At 27.7% G+C, this 23234-nt stretch overlaps 1 protein-coding gene across 2 annotated transcripts in view; it reads left to right on the top strand.

Annotated features, from left to right (window-relative positions):
* Positions 1-15089: 15089 nt before the first annotated feature.
* The window catches only part of LOC107450867 (uncharacterized), a 37616-nt gene continuing 29471 nt past the window's right edge, over positions 15090-23234 (top strand). The window contains exon 1 of one of the 2 annotated variants that reach the window (XM_016066789.5): positions 15090-15324. In XM_016066789.5, the coding sequence (XP_015922275.3) occupies positions 15219-15324 (106 nt within the window). In that variant the 5' untranslated portion in view covers positions 15090-15218. The remainder of the gene's footprint in view (positions 15325-23234) is intronic. The other variant, XM_016066790.4, reaches the window with a different exon arrangement.

The following is a 23234-nucleotide window of genomic DNA, read 5'->3' as shown; positions in this document are numbered from 1 at the left end:
AAAACACGATTGGAAGAAGTGCAATCTAATCAGATACCCAATTTCTAACAAGAAGAATCGAACCTGGACCCAAGTCTACCTATGTTACCATCTAAGTGGTAATTCAAAAAAGCTACGTTAAGTTGAGTAACCACAAGTTGATGGTACAACTGCTTTGAACAGGAATGCAGTGGGTACAACTGCATAGAACAAAATATATATTTACATACGCTGCTAAATTTTATTCTGCTATCTTCTCCAATTGATGTTACAGTGGAAATAAAATTTGAAACCTCACAATTCACACATGTAAATTTGTAAATAGTTTTATGCTTATGCTGTAAGTGACACATACATAGCCTTTTTACCAAGTATCCCAAAAATTGCCGAAAATTTAAAGAAAATACAGATTTATTTTTTTTAATTTAACTCTACATTTTGTTCTCATGTATGCATTCTAAGTTTCCATAAATTTTTATTTCAGCAGGTTAGTTAGAGAAAAATATAAATAAATAAAAAGAATTTGATAAAATGTAATATTCATTTATTTATTTCAGTAAAAAAACATAACTCATTTACAATTTAGCTGTTTCAAATGAAACTGCGGCATATATTTGATAATTTAAGTGCCGTAAGAACACAAACCCTAGAAAGGAATAACATTAAATCATTGAAAAAAATCTGTTTAAAGAAATTCTAAAACGTCAAATGAATGATCATAAAATACAACATTCATTTAATCATACGATGCTTAGTAATAAAAAATTCAATTTCATATCTTTCCGCTTTAGTTATTCCAAATATATTTTTGACATTTATGGCCTTAACTGCTTGAGAAAGACACAAAAGATTTTTAAAAAAACAGTAAACGTGAAAAGACATTTCAAACTTTATTACAGAATCTTTATTATTAATGTTCAAACTTGAAATGAATATATTTACTTCATAAAGGGCAAGCAGTCTTAACAGCCATAACATAAATGTGTTTACAAGCAAACAAACAAAACTTATTTCCAATTCAGTTCCAAGCGATTTCTTAAAAATATCTTTTGCTTTTTTTTGTTCGAAATGAAGAACTTTCGCATCGAGCTGTCATTCATTTGTTTTTGTCCTGAGCTCAATATCCCTTTCTTCTCCACATGGGATTGAAGAGATTTTTACTTTTACGTATAGAACGAAAACATTCTCAGATGGAATTCTTTGCGATACGTCGGTCTGAATAATCGCCAAAAATCCCTTTGGAGATTTGTAAAGGTAGAAAGGCGATCACTTAAATTGACAACTTCGGTTTCATCCGTGCTTCAATTTCATTTTTCTTCTTCGCTTTTTTTATTTTATTTTGAAACTTCTCTTTTTCCTTCAGAAACCGCAAAACCTGACTTTTCCGTGACAAGTTTTGTGTTGGATGAAATAGAAATAGGAATCCCTTTTAGTCCCCGCGAGGCAATTTAGAGTATTGTTCTGAGCCTTATGATAAATGTAACGTAACTCAAGTGCGGTATTGGGAGGAAACTTCCTTTTTCTTACCTTACCTCCTTATAGCTTCAGAGAAAATGAGAAAAAAAATGTCTCGAAAAAAAGGGAAGTATAGTTTCAATTATCTCTTTCATTTGCCATTAGCAGTCGGATGAAAGAAATAGAAAAAAGGATTTCAAACGGATGAATATGAAATCGATTTAATTTTTTTTCAATTTTGAATTTTATTTTATCTTTATAAACTGCAAAACTTGTAGTGTGTCTACTACTACAGAAACACAATTCCAATTCACTGGTATATAAGACATATTAACTCGGTTCTATAATGAGGTACCTTTTCATAGATGAAAGCTGACATTGTATATAATTTCTCTCTCCACATTGATGACCTTCGAACGTGATGTGAACACGTCTACCTTGGCAGAAACTACCACTTTGAACACGCCTACTTCGGTGGATTGAACACATTGAACAGTTGACTTGCTACTTGTGACAATGACATTATTCACCTTCTCGCGCTGTTGCTACTCAATCACACACAACGTACAACGTACATACTCGATTGCTAAAGTCAACACAGGAGAGAAAACGACCCTGAACTTAAATGTGTAGTCTGTCTACCACTACAAAAATACAATTCCAATTAACTGGTATATAAGACATATTAACTTGATTCTATGATGAGGTACCTTTTCATAGATGAAAGTTGACACTGTCTATAATTCCTCTCTCCACATTGGTGATCTTCGAACGTGATGTCAACACGCCTACCTTGACAGAAACTCCCACTTTGAACACGCCTACTTCGATGGATTGAACACATTAAACAGTTGACTTGCTACTTGTGACTGTGACATTATTCACCTCCTCGCGCTGTTGCACTGAATCACACATAACGTACATACTCGACTGCTAAAGTCAACACAGGAGCGAAAACGACCCTGAACTTAGATGTGTAGGGTATCTACCACTACAAAAATACAATTCCAATTCACTGGTATATAAGACATATTAACTCGATTCTATAATGGGGTAGCTTTTCATAGATGAAAGTTGGCATTGTCTATAACTTCTCTCTCCACGGATATACTATAAGTAGTAAAACAACAAAATAGACAAATATATCGCTACCATAACTACAAATTCATTGAGCCATTTATACTAACATCATATTTTATATATTTGCCATATAAAAGGCCTCTAATGAGTCTTTTATATTGAGTTATAGTTTAAAATATCTATATCTTATTAATTCCAAACTATCTACAATGACCTATGTAAATACTTTCTTCTACACGGGGAAAGAATCCTAGTAAAATTACAATATTGCACTGTGATGACATTTGTGGCAAAAAATAGCCTGAATTTTGTTAATAAAAACTGAAATATACAATATTTAAATCATTCATTTTGATAATTTCACTGCTCGTATGGCAACGGTTTATCGGAAATTCCGGTTTTCAAAATTGTAATTCTTATAACTACACATTTATTTTTGAAAAAATACAAAACTGAAAAGAAAATTTAAACGAATAAATAGTTTTCATATCATGATAAAATTATCAAATCACATATTATAAAATCATATTTTATTCTTAATTTTAGCAAAATCATTACCAAAGGGCTTCGATAAAAATTACTGAGCTCTTTGGTGTACCCATAGAGACACATAGATCCCACCTTAGTTTGGAACTCCCATAGAGCTAGAAACTTGGTAAATTTTACCCTATTCAGGTAGGTTTGATCATATTTTTTTCTCAGTGTATGATATCAATTGTTTAAACAATTGAAGTCTATTTTTTTCTTATTTAGGACATTTATACAAAAACGTCCCCAAATCTTCACTTCTGAGTTTAATTTGCTTTTTTCAACAGTTTCTTACACAAATATACTAATACTCAACTAATACATTTTAATTTCAAGAATTCTACATCCCATTAATAAGGCTTTTCATTTATTATAAATATTTCTATTATGTATGCTACACTTTTTAGAATGGATAATGGACTACCTAACTCTGGATTAAGACTATGCAAAGGGCTCTGAAATTCAAAACTAGAGTGAATGAGGATTTTAAAGTGGAACTTACCCGAGTTGAAACTTGCATTATAATTATTAATTAATATCCCACATAATTCTACAGTTTTAAACGTCAAAGTCCTTTTCGGAATTATTACGTTTCTCTCTTGGTAACGGGTAGAGCGTAAAATTGAAAATTCCAAGTTTGTTTATCCAACTTGAGTTATGAAATATGAATGCGGCGATGCTATCTTCGAAGTCCACGCAAAATTCTCTTTGTGTCCGGTTGCCTGGTCCGGTTAGCAATTAATCCGGCCACGGTTCCAGGAAGACCTGAGCAGCTTAAGCCCAGATAAGCAATAATACCCAAAAAGAATTTAATTTAAACGTTCGCCTTTTCAAACTTAAGGTTAATTAGTTATTATTGAATAGGAAGAAGGCTTAGAATTTTAAAAGCATTCCATAGGAACAGAAAAATTGCCAAATGAATGGCTTAATTTTAAAATACTTTGTTTTTATTAACCAGAAATATAGATTTTTTACAAAAATTTCATTACCATACAGTTTTCCAGAATGTTTTTCGATGAGTTAAAAAGGCCTTTTATTCAATAATTAATGCATTAAAGTAACGCATGTATTCAAGCTGAAATTTTTCTAAACCAAGTCCTTCAGATGACTTTTTTTTAATGTTAAGTTGTTCAACAGTTTCTTAATTCCTAACTAGCATTAGAAAAAATATAATAAAACTTACCTAAGACACATATAAAACTCTTGCAACTAGAGCATACAAAAGTATTATTTTTTTGTGTTTAAGAAAAATAATTTAAGACAAAATGCAAATCAAATCTTCACTGAATTAATTGTGTAGAAAAGTAACGATGAAATCGATTTATTGTATGACCAAACAAAATGCTCTTTGATGATTATAGCTGTAAAAAATAAAGAATATAATGTGTAGAAAATTGATTGAGCGCAGCATAGCATTTATATTCTTATCTTCGTTCTATCGAAAAACAAAATATTCAAGAACTTATTTAAATAAAATTCCACATCTATCGAAAACCATTATTTCTGATAAAAGGTTAAAGAAAATTATTAAATAATTCATTTACATTTGCTTTTGCTCTTTGTTTACTTCTCTTTGTTCTCTTCTTTGAGGTTTAAAATATTATTGACATTTCTCTTTATTTTCAGTTTTTAAATTGGAAAATAAATTTATGATACAAAAATGATATTATAAGAGATTAATAAATTTATTTACATCCTGTGATTTTATTGGTTTTATTATAATTATTCACTAAAAATAAATGAATAAATGTACTAAAAACTTTCATTCAGCTGATTTAGCAGTTTTGATATGTCCTTTAAGTATTTATAATTTAATACATTCTTTAAGAACATATTTATATTTTGAATTTAGAATCTACTTGTTCCTGAAACATTACAGACGATTGTGAAATTTAATAAAACAATTATTGAACCTATGTAAATTCTATCCCAAATAGCAAGCAATCTTTCGGCAATCGGCATCTTTGCAGGGTGTTTTTTTATTGCCATAATAAGGTTGACAGGTCAATCATTATTTCTACATAGCAGAAATGTTGTAATGTCAATATTATTTTTTTAAAGATTGAATGAAGACTTTACAATGAAATATAATTTCGTAGCCTTTATTGCAAACCTTGTTTTTGAACTTCTTTTTCCCTTGTAATTTAAGGTTCTCAAACGCAAATTTTTTTTCAATAATCATGTGTAGGGTTTTTAGATTCAATCTCAATATAAAAGGATTATTTTTGCAAGCTTAAGGCAAACCTCCTTGGTGCGTAAACCAAGATAAGAAAACCAGGATAACATTGTTTCAAGATAGCCTGGTTTATTTGCTATTCATTTACAAACCTTGCTGGTGTTTTGTTATAAAGGTTGTTGCTACATTAAAAGCAACCTCACAATGAAATATGGGATAGCATTAATTATTTTATCACAATTATTGAAAAAAAAATAATAAATTTGTTAAACTATTTTACATAATAATAATAAGTAATATTGAGTTGGCAACTAAGTTTCCTTCATTTTTAAAAAGAAATATTATTGTATATTTATTTTTTTAAATTTTACAAAAATTTATAATTTCTACCAAATTTCAGAGCTTTTATGTTCCCATAAAGCCAGAAACACGATAAATTTTAAATTTATGTGTTATTTAAGATATAATAAGCATTAAATTTAACTTTTAAAATTATTGAGCATATATAAATCCCTTGGTATATTTTAATTTATCATAACAATTCAAAGAAAATAGATTTATAAATATTTCAAAATATTTTATTTCATTAAACATATTGCAGTAGTTTCACAACTTTAAATGATAAAATATAATGCGAGAAATAAAAATTAATAAATCTTATGGTTTTATTCATATTTATCTAACTATTCACTAGTGATAAATATTTATATTTTGTATAGTTAAGTGAGCAAAAATGTTTATATTGTATTTACAAATAAAGACGTTGAAATTAATAGTCCTAAAGCCTTTTAATTTATAATTACGATTATTTGAAATCCCTCTAATCGCATTTCTTTTCGTCAAGTAGATAGTTTTATTTTAAAAAAAAAGAATTTTAACTTAAATTTTTAAAAATACTTAAAACTCGGTAAACAAACGTTCTACATAACATAAGATTTTAATACGATTAAACAATATTAAAATTTCTATTTGTTTGTACTCAGATCAGAAATTTAGCTTTTCGGAAATTAGCTATCAGAGTCTACGTATCTTATTAATTTTTTTACAAAAGTAAATATTATTAATTTCTTCAAACAAATCTTGTATGCATAAGAAACAGCAATGTTTAAATTGAGTGCGCATATTATATTAAGGCATCTAAGTTAGAATTTGTAAAACTTACTTCTTAATTTCATTAAATATTTACTTTGTGATCCATATATTGCTTCATTTCTTATAAATGTCATAGACAAACTAATTAGATACAGATTTTGTTTTCGTTTTGTCCTGGAAGGTATTATATTTTTATACAATACTGGATGCTTATGCATTTGGTTTTCATAATATCATGGATATTTTAAAAAGATATCAGGAACTTATCAATTTTATTATAGGTACATATTTAAAATTTAAATCATATAACTTGATTACTATAGCATAATATAATAAGTATATATATATATATATATATATATATATATATATATATATATATATATATATATATATATATATATATATATATATATATATATATATATATATATATATATATATACAATATAGACGTGTATTATATATAAAGTATAAGGTATAACAGGTAAAAGAAGAAGGCTTTTTAAATTACTTTTACAAAGCTTTTTAGATCATCAGAATATATATTAAAGATACGTTATCAGAATATTAAAGAATAACGATACATTTACAATTTTAATCAAAATTCAAATATTAAACATCCTATTCATTTTTTAATAAAAAATATTAATTAATAAGCAGAATTCAGAACTTTTTCAGAATATTATAAATATTTACTTTCTCAGAATATTTACACAAATGAAACTCCATACATTCATAAACCATGGGGAAAAAAATTTTGTAAAATTATCATATCGCATGGTATGTTACTTTTGGTTAAAAAAATAAAACTTCATATTTCTACTTAATAAAAACAAAATATATGGTATTTAAACCATTCATTTGGTAATTTTTCCGTCTTCTATGGTAGAAATTTGCCATAACTTCTGGTTTTCAAAATTCAATCAATTTTTACAATTCTTGTTACCACACATTTAGTAAAAAATGCAAAACAGAAAAGTAAATTTTACCGAATAAATGGTTTTTAGGCCGCACTCTAAGGTCATTAGATAAAATTACCAAATTTAGTCAAAGTCATTACCAAACGCGTCATTAAAAAATACCGAGCTTTTTGGTGTTCCCATAGAGCTAAGAAACGCGCTAAATTTTACCATATTCTGATAATTTTACCATAATTTTCTTCCTTCTCTCAGCTATTTAATCAGCCCTTTCTCTCTCTTTTAAATCTTCCTTAATCTTTGACAAAGAACAACATTTCTCAAATAAAATTATTTTAAAAAGTAGCGTCGTTCTTATTTACAAACATTGATCTATTTACAATTTATAACATAGTTCAATTTTACTCCTTATTATGGTTTCAACAAATGTTTTGCAACCTTGATGAAGTATTAAACTGAGCCATATACGTTCAAGGTGACTCATAGAATTGTATGATAAAATTTACGATAAAAGTCCTTCAGGAAAACTCTCTTATTTAGAAACAGTGAATTATTTGAAATTTGTAGCATGGTTCAATTTGTATCTGAATATCATGCAACTAAATTTACGATGGTTAAATGGGCGATCGATATTATAATACAACTTGCTACCATAAATTGCAAGCAGATTTGTGCGATATATCTGTTTGGCAGTGTGGCACTACACATATATATATACACCGAAGAGCCATTACATTATGACCAACCTGCTAATAACATGTAGGATCACCTTTAGCCCTCAAAACTGCTAGCACCCGCTGTGGCATTGATTCTACAAGGTGCTGATAGGTAGTCTGAGGTATCTGGAACCAAGCGCTCACCGACTGATCCTGCATTTCCCTCACATTGCGAGGTTGTAGCATGGCACCACGAATTTGGTTTTCCAAGTAGGACCACAAATGCTCTATTGGATTAAGGTCAGGTAAATTTGGGGGCCAAGACATGACTTGAAAGTCACTGGAATGTTCCTCGATCCAATCCATGACGATTCGACCCTTATGACATGGTATATTATCCTGTTGGTAAACACCATCCCTCATAGGAAAAACTGTTGCCATGAATGGGTGAACCTGGTCTGCAACTATGTTCAAATAGGTTACAGACGTCAGGGATTGTTCTATGAGGATTATGGGTACTAATGTGCCCCATGAAAACATTGTTCCTGGGCGAGAAACCATGAAAACCTGGGCTAGCCCATTGTTATAGATGGAGGGTGGTCATAATGTAATGGCTCTTCGGTGTATATCAGTATAGCACTACTGATATATACCGATGTGTAGTCATGATATCAGTATGACAAGACAGATCTTCGAATAGTGTTTAAGGGACTCTTTTCTAAGAAATCTTAGCTAAAACAAATAACTTAGTTTTATTTGTTTCACTTATTTTTTAAAAAACAAAAACTTTAGCAAATTACTTGTCAATAACTGTGTTCAATTTATACTTTCAATCAAACTTCATTTTTAAAGAAATCATATTCGCCTTTAAAATGAAAATAAAAACTGTATTCTTTCTTAGTATTTATTCAAGCAAAACTTAATGGATTCGTCTGGATAATCAACCAACTCTCTTTCTCCTCTTAAATCTTCATTATTCTTTGACGAAGATCATTATAACTCCAACCTTTCTCAAATAAAAGTCTTTTAAGAGAACCTCTCTTATTTACAAACAGTGATGAGAATATCTCTAAACAGCTGACGTACACCTTGGGAAGACGTCAAAACTAATCAAATTGTTACTAACATCGAACAAAAGAGAGATACGTACCAAGTTATTCTTCTAAGTATGGATCCAGGCGGAAAAGTTATTACCCCAGCTGATAATTTTCCCAGCTATACCGTTCGTTGCTTTTACCCTTCGGGCATTTTTCCTTCCATATTTTGTTTGCCCTTCGCTGATATCCCTGACTCTTCTTTAGCTGACAGTTGTTTGCATATGCAATATTCAATTTGCTCTCACTGAGTTTTCGAACTTCTTTGTGAATATAGATCAATGCTGGAAAACTCTCGCTTTAAAGTAAAATAACTTAATCAAGGCAAGAAAGTCAGGCTGAACATTAAACGTTAAGTCTTTTTTTATTTCTTCTAAAAATATGTTAAATTGTGCATTGAGTTTGTGAATTGAACTGAATTATTTTTGCTAGGATAGTTTTCCAGATTTAAAAAAATTGACTGGTGAATATTTAAATATGATTTTTAATATTTCCAGATGATTGTGTCGTATTATTTGCTTCTATTTTATAATAAAATATTTATTTCAAATGTTTGACTTTCATTCTTCAATGAATAAGCTTTCAGAAGATTTTAATCAGTATTATTTTTGAAAGGATAGTTTTCTAGATTTAAGAAAAAATCGGCTGATGAATATTTAAATATGATTTTTAATGATTTCAGATAATTGTGTTGTATTATTTGCTTCTATTTTATAATAAAATATTTATTTTAAATGTCTGACTTTCAGTCTTCGCTGAATAAGCTTTCAGAGAATTTTAATCAACATTGTTTTTTTTTTTTCAAATAAAAATCAGATAGTGTATAACTACTAATATTAAAGACTTGAAATTAAGAATAACACTAGTCATAAAAATAAAAGTGACTTAATGATTTACGAAGTTGCTCAATAAATTTTTAAGCTTTTAAACTTTCCGCGAGAAATAACTAGTTTCAAAATATTCTTGAATAAAACCTAACAAATATACTAAAATTATTTTTATCAATATTCAACTACTTTAATTAAGGAATAATAATAAATATACCTGTCGTATACTTGAAGTTTTAGCACTAATTACCAATTTGAAAGGCATTGCTTAGTTTATATTTATAAAAAGAAAACTTTTAATTGTTTCCATTTATCGAAAAATGAAACGTATTTATGTGCTTGTTTAAAATAATTCAACTCAATGTAATTTTATGGATTTTTAAGCATTTATTAAATGCGTTTTTCTTTAGAAGATCTTTTAGTCCTTTCCGCCCAAAATTTTAAAAAAAACAATTGATTCATTAACCAAATTTTCAGGTTATACACGGAGAAAATATATTGGTAAAATTACCCTGCCCTATGTTAAAACCATTTCAGGTTAACCAAAATATATGGTATTTATGCCATGCAATAGGTTCTTTTTTCCACTCATATGGAAACGGTTTACCTAAAATTCTGGTTTTCAAAATTATTTTTCCCATATATTTATTAAAACATAGAAAACTGAAAAGTAAACTCCACCGAAAAAATTGTTTTTATGCCATGATCTAAGATATCATGATAAAATTACCAAATGTAACCAAATTTACCAGATTTTGAAACATATTATTAAACCATATTTTATTGTTAATTTTTATCAAAATCATTATTAGATTATTAGATTTTACACCAATGAGCTTCAGTAAAAATAACCGAATTTGGTTAAAAGAACGATGAAGCGATTAGATAAAAATAATTACTTTTTATTTAATGTAAAACTAAACTTTACTCTTCATACATAGATTTGTAAAATTTCCTGTTACTAGTCCTGTTTTACATCTTTAAACGCAGCATAATTTTTTTCTAAGAAAAAATGAAACTTACTAATTATAGACATTCAAGATAATTTAACTAGCTTAAATCGCCTTTATTTGGGTTTGTTTGCTAAGCTTTGTATTTTAGTAAAGCTTACATAAGATGATTCTCGAATGTCAATGACAGTACTAGTATTTAGTCCTTTTGTGATTGACATCGTGAAATCTCTCTGTTGGATAAACACTGGGTTTTGACGGTTTAATAAGAATATGTCATAAAAATATATGTCGTAGTCTGTCGAGAGAAAAAATACAAAATAAAGATGCCCTTCCAGCTTTCAGAAAATGAAGAGAAAAAAAAACCAATTTCATACCTTTTTTTTTCTTATAAAAAGGAAAAAGTGTCAATCGCACATCGAGCTGATTTTTTTTTCTTTTTAATAAGAAATAATCTATAAACTTTTTGGTCTATTTCGCTTTATTTAGGGCGATATTAAACTATCGAAACCTATATTTGAGTAAAACATTTGTAAATGATTTCATAAGCTTCATAAAATGTGTGATAACAAATGTAATTTGAAGAATTACTTTTAAATTTCAAATGCTTCTCGTTATGCAATGTTGAAATTTTTATTTGTTCATTCTACGGTAAAATAACAGGCTACAGTCTGCCCATCCTATCAACCATAAAATTTATGGTTAGGAACATTTCTCAACCATTATTGTTATGTAACCATTTACAACTAACATAGTTTCTAAACCATCAAAATGAAACTTAAATGGACATTGGAGCCGAGAGGATACGCGAATATTTATAAGTGAATGATAGTTTTGTATTCTAATAATGTAGGATCACCGATTAAAAAGTACAAGACACTAAAAACTTTTCATGTATTTAAGTAATGGGAGAACTATTGTGGTATCAAGGCTGAGAATCGAGCCCATGTTCGACCGATTAGCACTCTCATCTACAGTAAGTACTTAGCTACACGGAACAAAATGGTTTCATAAGGTAGACCTAGTTGGCAAGGATAGAATTCTGGTTGCTAAACCGTATTAAAATGGTTTCATAAGGTAGACCTAGTTGGCGCGGGTAGAATTCTGGTTGCTAAACCGTATTAAAATGGTTTCATAAGGTAGACCTAGTTGGCGCGGATAGAATTCTGGTTGTTGAACCAGGTAAAAACAATCAATAAACGTCTTTTGTCACATTTAATGGTTTGGATATTTCATGGTTATTTGATTGTTTTGGTTGAATCTGGTAAAATAAGAATTAAATAAATTGCAGAAACTTTGGAATTTGTTACAACAAAATGGAGTTGTAGTTTATAAGCATACGTTAACTTCTAATTGTAGCCTTTTAAAGTTTATAAAAAGTTTCTAATTAAGTAGGGGGGAAATCGTGAATTAAAACAACCTTATTCAGTCAATAATTTTCCTTGTCTATTTGCAAAAAGGTTAAAATTGCAGATTTTAGTTATTTATAACTTCATTGTCATACAGAATTAGACAAATTAAAATTTTTTGCATGTATTATTTCCGTATATTACATTACATATACATTATATGCATTATTTCCTATATAAAAACTATCAGAAAAAAATCAACTCGGTTGGCGAGTAACACTTCGAAAATCTCTGTTACATATATTTTGGTCTGGTATGCTTATTACTGTAAATTAGACAAAATAGCTAGGCTTTATTTATATCAATGGCATCCATTTTTCAATGTCATTTAAATTAGAATTTACAATTATTACTCCTCATGCTTATACTAACATGCCAGAAATAATTTTTTTGAAATTAAAAATATATTACTAATAATTAATTAAATCAAAACTGAGCACCCACCAAAAATGAGAGTGGGTCATGTCTTATTCAAAAATAATTTTCAGAAGCTCTAATACATTAGATTCACAGGGAGATGAGAGGATCAATTCCTACCTTTCAGAAAGAAATGAATAGATTTCTGATAGATCCACAGCCTCACCCTCTCTTGCACTTCATCATCGGAATGAAACCTATCTATACGAATGTCTTTCTTCAGATCATGAAAAATTGATAAGTCACAAGATGAGAGATCGGAGTTATACAGAGGATGTGAAAGTGTTTCCCAGCAAATTTCTTGAAGCTTATCCCTCACCAGACAAGCAGTATGTGGATGGGCATAATCATGTGAAAGAATTATTCCACCTCACAAAAATCCAGGACGCTTTGACTATATGGTGCGTATCACTCTCTTTTGCCACTCGTGCGCATTTGTAAGAGGCATAAAGTATTTTTTATACACAACAAACATGCGTTGATAAATTTTACCGTTTCCGCGTCCCCTCTGTTACCAAGAAAAAAACTTCACTTCTCTACTTTTCTTTGCTTGCCCCCCTTCCTAGTGCTGGACGAACACACTTATCACTATGCTCATCTTCAAAATTACTATAGAAACAGATATAGAAACTTTTGATAATTCCACTACGTATTTCCCCTAGCCTCAAAATGGCAATGTGGGTGTGTAAAAGTGTTGCTAGCGTTGGCGAGGCTTATTAGACTTCGTTTTTATTTTGCTGTCCTTCATAAATAAACGCTTCGAATTTTGGAGTTTTTATACCAATTAAAATTCAATAAGATCATTCCATTATAATATGAAGTATATTATTCTTATATTGAATGAAGTATATTGCTCTTACATAGTATGAAGTAAATTCTATTTTGTCTTAATCAAATTGTTCTTTTTAATATACATTATTGACATTTTGAAAATTTGTTTTATTTATAAATTGAAGTTTTATACTTTTAAGCTGCAATTTACTTATAATATACTTTACGTATAAATATTTATTAATACCCATTTAAGAATTTAAGTTAATTAATCTACTAATATACTTATTTTAATTATAAATAAAAAATGTAATTCACAAGATTTTTGCCATTTTATTTTTAGCTTTAAATGTACGAAATAACATTTTAGAAAACTAAAGGATTATTTTGCAATGTAACAGATAGAGCAAATAGAACCAATATACAAAAAATTGAATTCCGCACAGAGTACATGACAAAAATTGAAGAAATCGATGAAATTTAAACTCCTTAAAATCTGTCTATTTTTTTTAAGTGGATACTTTCTTTTAAAAATACAGCATGTCGTAAAAATATTTTTATAATATCTACTGATAATGCTTTTACAAATAATACTTTAAATTAGTTTCATTTATAACTTTAAAAATGGTCTCAGTACAGGTCTGAATCTATAGTATATTTACAATATTTATTTAAAGTTTAAATGCAACGATGAGGAAAAAGATCATCAATAACAAAAAGTAGTCATAATAACGTTTTACGTAGTTTTCAACTGATGAAAGATCCAGGCTTATAAAAGAAACAATAGTGATATTTTTAGAAATAGGAGATTTATTTAAAAATATGTACTCAAATAATTCAATTAAATTTTTAAATAATGAATTGAAAAATAAATATGTATACCTAACCAAAAAAATTTCGTCTGTAAAATTCTAGTATTTACTATTAACAAACAAAGTTAATTTTTAATTTATTATAAACTTTAACGAAATATTATAATTAATATAATGAGTGGAGTTATTTTCTTATTGCAATGGAGTAATTATTAGAATAATAGCACTAAGAAATACCTAAAAATTTCAAACACATATTTGTTTTGCTGGTAAACAAATTTTACAAATTTTAAGTTCATTTTAAGATTTTTAATTTATATTATTTAAATTATTTGATAATTTCCTTTTCAAATCAAATGTAATCATATTTTTCAACATTTGTTTTTCATACTTTTTTTTTTTTGTTAAACATAATTTAATTTTCAAAAAAAATTTTTCCTTAGTTTATTTTCTTGCTCAATTTTTTTTTTATTATTTTTATTTATTAACAATTCTTTGTCTCTAATGTGTTGCGTTTTACAAGCAACTAAATCAGAATCCTTAAAAATGTTGTTTTTTTTTCATGTTTTGAACAATTTATAAACATATTTTTAATTTATTTTCATTTATATATATTTATTTTTATTGTTTTTTATCAGTAAATAACAAAAGATCTCTAAAGTATTGTTTTCAAACAATACTAAATAATACATATTGACTATACAAATCCTTAAAAGAGAGTTTTTGAAAGTAAACATGATGAAAATATTTTAAAATTATTTTTTGCCTTATAAATCATTTTCTTTTTAAAATTATTCTGTGTATTCAATTGAAATAATTTCCCTTCAGTTTTCCTGCTCTATTTCTTTTCATTAATTTTTATTTATGAATAATTTCTTTAAAAAAAAAAAACACCTTCTCTTCACAAATTTGTTCTATAAACCAACTGCGCAGGCGCACACTCGAGTCAGCCATGACAGGTCTTCTGCGTGATTCTCACAATCACCAGGGAGCTTCCGGTCCCTGATTTTTTTTCAACCCCCTTCTGGAGGTCAGAGAACAAAATAAAGATAATGTCGTCTGTTCCGGATAACTCGGATCAGACGATGATCTTCCTATTATTGTTATTACTATTTGGAACTGGCATCATCAATTCCTCAGAAGTAGTCTACAGACCAGGTATGTTCCTTGAATGATATTTCGAATCTCCAGTATTATCTGACGCTTTCATTCACGTTTATCGATTTATTTTCCTTCAATTTTAAATGCGTTTGTCATTAAAGATTGTTTTTTTCATGAATACATAAAAGCATTTTAAGGGATCTTTTTGAATTAGTATATTGAATTATAAAAAAATTGTGCAGCATTAAAATTTTTCTGCCCGAAGAAAAATTTAATAAACAATCTACAGGTGATGTTTGGGACTAGTATAACGTAATTTGTTTATTTTTTAGAATTCATTTTAGTGGAATATATCTGTGTACTCTTTGTAGATTTAAAGTTATTATTATATCAAAATAAATTTTCTCCAATTTTGAATTTCCTTTTCATACAGAAACCTACAAAACTAGTTTAAAGAATATTGTGTTAAGTTGTTGACGTAAAAGTAGACAACTTAGCACAACTACACTTTATTTAAAAATAATATTTCCTTAAATAATATTTTTAAATAATATGTAAATTATATTTAATATGTAAATTATATTTAATATGTAAATTATATTTAATATGTAAATTATATTTAATATTAAAATAAGATCGTATGTTTGTTTTTTTAACATAAGTCAGTTTTATAGCTATTTTTTTTTAAATTTTATATTCTTTTCTTCTTAAAGATTTTATAGAATAATTCAATGAATTTCATGTTAAATAATGCATAATTTCTCTAAACATAGTTACATCTTTTATAACATTTATAATGCTATAAAAAATTTAAAAAATAAACAATGCATAATTTGTTGTACAAACTATGCAAGTGTAGAGACATAATATGTAATTCGGTAAAAAAAAAAAACTTGATAAATAATGTTTTTCAATCTACAAGTGATATTTCAGATTGAAACAATATTATACAAAATCAAACAATAATGTTGTTTTAATCCTATTAAAACCTTATTCAGCACTATTTATAATTTTTTCTTCACAGAATTACAGATTATTCCTTTACAATATAATTTTATTCACTTTGTATAAAATTATACAAAGTATATTTTTCAATACAAATTATACAAATCATAAAATTTGTTTGGTTCTTAAAATTAAATTTATTAGTCTCATAAATATCTACTTTTTGAGCAGTTTTCATAGCCAACGCTCCCATAATCTGAGATACACACCAAATGTTTTCATATCTATGTTTTTGTCTACGTTAAAAACACCAATTAACATAATGGCAATGGTACCAATTACTAAAATTAATTAAGCATCATAAACTTTAATAATGATAATGTGATTTTCTATTCTTTTTTTCTTCAAGATGTAGCACCTTTCTGTTTTAATTAAATTTTTTAATACAAAATTTATTTTTTTATTCCAATTTGAACCTATTACCAAAGCAAATATTGCCCATGTCGGTTTCTGGTTCCTTTAAAAAAAAATACATTAAATTATTTTAAGGAATCTTATGTTAAGCTCTGAAAGTAAAATACATGTAAAGGAAATTGTCAAGAAAAGTTAATTAAAAATGCTTTAAATGACCTTCGTGTGATATTTAAGATAAATAAAAATTTCGTATTTTTTATATAATTAATTCAGTTAACATAATAAACATACACACATTTTGGAACTATAATTTTATATAATGAAAACCAAATGTTTTATAGGAAAAAAACATATTTTTACATTGATATCTTAGTACTAATATTAATATATTTAGTAGTTTATTAAAAACATCATGCCAATAGTACCAATTACTGAAATTAATTAAGCATCATAAGTGTTAATAATGATAGTGCGATTTTTTATTCTTTTTTTTCTAGATGCAACACCCATTTTCTTTAATTAAACTTCTCGGTACAAATTTTTTTTTCTCATTCCAATTTGAACCTATTACCAAAATCAATTAAGCATCATTGGCGTTAATAATAATATGGAAATTTCTTAAAGTTTGTGTACACGAAATACCTTTTCTCCGTTAATTTAGCATTGTAATATGATATTTTTTTATCTTTCAATCTTTCACCAAAATTATTTATATGTAATTTTTCGAAAATAATTAATAACGACACTATTGCTTCTATAATCATTTCTGACAAACGAATTAATATCGGTACTTACTTCAAATGCCATAAAAAAATCGCCAAACTATTATTGACGCCAGTAATGCTTAAATAAATGTAATTTTATATTTCTCTAGTCTTGTCGTTATCAGTGCTAAGGTATTAAGAACCTATTATACCAAGGTGCATAATATAGATTTTTTTACCTTCCATCGAAACGAATAAGTACCCTAATATCACCATCCTACACATTTATGTCACCTAATATTTTTATTATTATTATTTGTTGTATTTTCCGTTGTAGCTTCATACTTTTATATTTACCGTAATCTGACATAAAATTTCAACTCACTAAAAGAAAGATTAACTATACATATAGTATCTTTAACCCACTGACGTTTCTGCACCTAAGCAGTCGTATTTTAACCTGCAGACTTCTCTGCGTAGCAAAACCGTTTTTCCATGTTATTAGATAGGGAAATAGTCTAGAGAGGAGAAACATCCTCGCTCCTATTTGGTTCCCAATTTTGCCCGCTATCTAAACCACAAGTGGGTTAGCAAACGGGCAAAATTGGGAACGAAATAGGAACGAGGATGTTTCTCCTCTCTAGACTATTTCCCTATCTAATAACATGGAAAACGGTTTAATGTAAACGGTTAAATGTAAAATTCCGAATTTAATGTAATTTTCCCATGTCTTAATGAGTAACTAAAAATATTTCATTAGTTCTTGTTGCGTTTTTACTAATTAAGTTTATAGAAACACGCAATAAAAGAGTATCAATCTAAGAAATACGAAGTTTCATATACCTTTTGAAATACTCATTCTGTGACGTCATTCCCTTAAATTGCGAATTAATATTGATTTTGTTTGTGATAATCTAGCATAGGAAACCAAAGATAAAAAAAATTCATCAAGACGTGCGATAAAACAAATTTTTGATTGATTAGAGGTACAAGCTAGTAAATCACAGATGTTATAAAATATATATGAAATTCTTTGGAATATTCTCGAATGCACCCCACAAATCGGAGGTCAGAGAGAGTTTTAAAGTAGACTATTAAGTCCACCGTATCTTCGAGAGTATGTACAGCAAATTTGACCCGGATTAATTCAGAATTCCAGATTTGTATGAAGTACAAATATACACAAATAAATATTCTCACTTACTTTTATACATTTCTTAATAAAAATAACATTCTTCGATACGTTTAGCTATCCTAATAGATGTAATTCATATTTTGAAATTTTGCACGTCGATTTTAAGTTGAAACAAAGTATCATCGTTAAACGTTATTTTTTCTTTGTGTAAAAAACAAAATATCGAACTAATGGTCTAGTGATGTAATATGATTTAGTTTCGCAGTTCGAACCATTACACCTCAATAGTGCTATTTTTTACAAATAAATTTTGAAACGCTAAATTGGGCCATTTAAATCGAGCAGTGTAAAACTATTAAAAAAAAATTTTTGTACATATTTTTTATTCAAAAAAATTTTAAAAAAAACTCGAAAACAAAATTAGGAAAAGATATAATTTTATCATCAGCTCACACAATTATATCCACACAAAAAAGAGTACTTTCTAATATTGTATTAATATAGCCAAATCAATTTTTTTTTTTGCTTCGGCTATAGTATTAATATAATTCTCTTTTAAATATTCTCTTTTATTCCCCTTTAAATGTTTCTTCATGTTTTTCCTATATTTTTAACTTTTTCTATGAATTCTATTTTCTTGCGAAGTAAATAACACTTATCATTATTTTTCTTAATTTTCTTCGTTAATCCGTCTTTTCTTTTACCTTTCCTGTGTTATTATATATATATATATATATATATATATATATATATATATATATATATATATATATATATATATATATATATATATATATATATATATATATATATATATATATATATATATATATATATATATATATATATATATATATATATATATATATATATATATATAGAAAGCATTTGACCACTTAAGTTCAAAATGTAGAGAACACATGGAAAAAATTACAGAACAATGAAAAAGGGGGGAAAGAGACAAATAATAAAAATAACAAGAAACCGGGAAAAAAGTCCGAAAGAATGTAATAAAAATCAGGAAAATAAGAGATATAATCCTTTCATCATCTCACACGATTATATCCGCAAAAAGGAGTGCTTTCTAATACTGTATCAATACAGCCAGAGCAAAATATATCAATACAATATGGTGAGCAGCACTCAAACAATTATACAAAAAAATTACAGCAAATGAAATAGAAAACAATAAGTAAAAATATCACGTAAAAACAGAATAAAACATGAAATGAAATCTATAAAGCGAATAGCGAATTCAAATGAACTTACTTGAACGGGAAATTTCTTCTTTTTCTTAATTTTTTTCGTGTTTTTTTTCTTTTTGTATTCTATATATATATATATATATATATATATATATATATATATATATATATATATATATATATATATATATATTTATATATATATATATATATATATATATATATATATATATATATATATATATATATATATATATAGTTAGTTAGTTAAAGTTGTACGCGTTCATATTATATATGTATATATATGTATAGCAGAATAAAAACAAAGAGAAAAACGGAGAAAATTAATAAGTTAGATTTCAAATTTCAAAAATTATATTTGTTTTATATTTATTAATTTCCTTCTCTTGTCATTATTTTTTTTCCATTTTTCTCAATATTTTAGCTTATATATATATATATATATATATATATATATATATATATATATATATATATATATATATATATATATATATATATATATATATATATATATATATATATATATATATATATATATATATATATATATATATATATATATATATATATACAGGGTGTCTCAGTTAAGCGCTTCAGAACTTCTAAGAGGGGTAGGGGGCGTCCTGACGACTCGAAATCATATGGCAATGTGGGGTCGGAAATGCTTTCCTGAAGCGGTGACGTACACAGAAGCACCATAAAGAAAAGAGACCGTAAGTGAAAAATCACTATAATAATACATTGAAAAAATTATATGGTACATGGGCCAAAGTAAGTGTTCGAAGTTTCTGCCACCGGCTACAATGTACACCTCACATCTCCGGCTCATGGACATTCGAACATTCTGCAATACTCCAGGCATATGTCGCAGGCAGCTACTGCGTTTCGTGTAACCAGCATTATAAACCAGTATTTTCATATGACTCCAGAAATCAAGACATGATAGGTCGGGTGACCGAGGAGGCCATATTATTTTTTCAATGTATTATTATAGCGATTTTTCACTTACGGCTCTCTTCTTTATGGTGCTTCTGTGTACGTCACCGCTTCAGGAAAGCATTTCCGACCCCACATTGGTATATGATTTCGAGTCGTCATGATGCCCCCTACCCCTCTTAGAAGTTCTGAAAAGCTTAACTGAGACACCCTGTATATATATAATATGAACGCGTACAACTTTAACTAACTAAAAAACATTATAAATATTATAAATAGTAAGTATTTCAAATAGTTAACCAAATTCAATGTAAAAATTGTTCTCGGTTTTTATAGCATAATAATAGTATTATTTTGCTGCCAAATATATTCGATATTTTGCTACGTTAAAAATTTGTAAAGCTATCTAAAATCACAAAATTCAAAAGAAATTGCTCAAATTTTAGTTTTTAATGCTACTGGAATGCGTGTCCCACTCTAACAGCAACAACATTATTTCATGGTTTATCTCTTCAATCATTTTAGATTAAGTGTAAAATAAAATAAATTTCTGAAACACAGCATGGTTAGGAATATGTAATAATTGTAAATCGTTGCACCACATTCTGTAACAGTAACAAAACAATATGAATTCCCTTCATGCGAAATCGAGCAATTTTAACACGGAAATGGTTAAAAGAAAGGTCATGTAATCTAATCATTATTATGAGAGTTGCTATCAGCACTTGCAGGTGTTGATGCGAAAATGGCAGCGTGCGTTCCCATCGAACGAACAAAAACATACGATAGCGCCATTTTCTTAACGAAGTTCCTGCAAATTCTTAGATTTTTCGTTTTTTCTCTCTCCCATAAACTAACTTTTCTAATCACGTTAAAAGGAGAAAACCTTATGCACGTGAGTTTCGAAATCTCATTAAGTATGCTTCGTCACACTTGAAGAATCTTAGAACTAAACATAAGATTCGATGGTAAAAAAGAACATCCTCAATAGTTTCTAAGAAAAGCAAATAAACTGAAGCGAAGTAAGTACGAATTAAAATGCCTCACTTAAAAGCCTGGGCGTGTTAATTGAAGTTCTGTCATCCACTTCTGCTTCTACAACATTTCTTAAAGTTTTGAATGAAGAAAAGTTTCGAAGCTTGAGAGCTATCATTTTACAGCGTTAAGTTAAGAACATGCCATTTAAGTGCATTGATTAAATCGAAAATAATTCTTTTTACTTAAAATTAGAAGAAATTCTAGGCGAAACTTTCTGCGCACATGCTACGTGTGAGAAACTACCAAAGTTGGGTTCTGTTCGTAAAATTCAAACAACGTCTTTAACTAAACTATTTCTTTTTCGTAAAAATATGTTTTAATATAAATCGATTAAAAAAATGTTCACACATTTTTATGAATTATTTTTTTTTAAACTAGATGATGTAAAGTTATTCAAATAACTTGAATATTTTAAGTATGAAGTTATAAGAAAACAAGAAACACCAACTGTTTTTAAAATATGAGACAATTTGAAAACTCAATTATTGGAAATGAATTTATTTTACATTTCTGCTTGTATAACTAGTTATTTTATTTCCAACACTTTTTAAAATCGGTTACGAAGTTCGTCGGAAGATGGCGTTGAGAAATTTATGAAAGGGGCAGAAATGTATGTCGCTCTCTTTTACATAAAATTCAAGCAGGTAAATGTTTAAAAAGTTTTTATTTTTATCAGCAATCTAGTGGGCAAAATTTTAATGGCAGATGGAAAAAAAACTTTTGCCTCTTAGAGCATGTTGTACCAATCGGATTGAAACAAAACCTCCAACTTTAATTCAAATACTTCTCAGGGTTTGATCTTCTAATTCGATACGATTTGGAATTATCAAAATTATAAGATTTAAATTTAGAAAACTGTCTTTGTTTATTTAAATCTTCTAATGCTCCTACTGGTAGCAATTACTGCGCAAGACTCAAAAAGCTTACAATGTTGAATATATACCTCTTCTGGCATGTAGGAGATGTTTCAATAAAATGCAAAACAAAAACTTAAGATTTATTTATTTTTGCGTAGATAAGTCATTCTTAATTTAAAAAAGTCTTTGACTTGAATTAAGTACATAATAAGCTTATGAATGACAAATATCAAAATGCGCTGAAACTACATTACTTTCCGGTATCCCCTAATATAGAACAGAGCTTTTAAAAAAGCATGAAACAACATGCCGAAGTCTGAGAGCAAATTTAGCAGACATCCGTGCATTTAGCAGACAATATTTCAGTTCGAATGATTAAAATGTTCGAATCACTAGTATTAGAAAACATTGTTTTACAACTTTCCTATCCAACAAAGTAATCTGTTGCCGAATTTCGCGATTTTCTTTAAAACTTCAAGAGAATAATTATGTAGTTTCCTAAAGGCAACAAATCTTCTTTCTTTCTCCGTTTTTCTTTAATTGATTTTTCAAATCTTCTGTCACTTTTGGGAAGTGTCCGGAGAGTGTATACAATAAACAATGCATTTTATCACACTTTATGGCTAAAATTTCAGTAAAGTTTTAATTCATGATTTTGATAATACAGATTTCCTGAGAATTTTTTAAATACTAAATGATTATAACATTG

The sequence above is a fragment of the Parasteatoda tepidariorum genome, chromosome 6 (assembly GCF_982258835.1).
Source record: "Parasteatoda tepidariorum strain Cologne lab strain chromosome 6, Ptep-v5.0, whole genome shotgun sequence".
Lineage (NCBI taxonomy): Eukaryota > Metazoa > Arthropoda > Arachnida > Araneae > Theridiidae > Parasteatoda > Parasteatoda tepidariorum.
The sequence above is the reverse complement of the archived record's forward strand: the minus strand, read 5'-3'. Positions and strand labels throughout refer to the sequence as shown.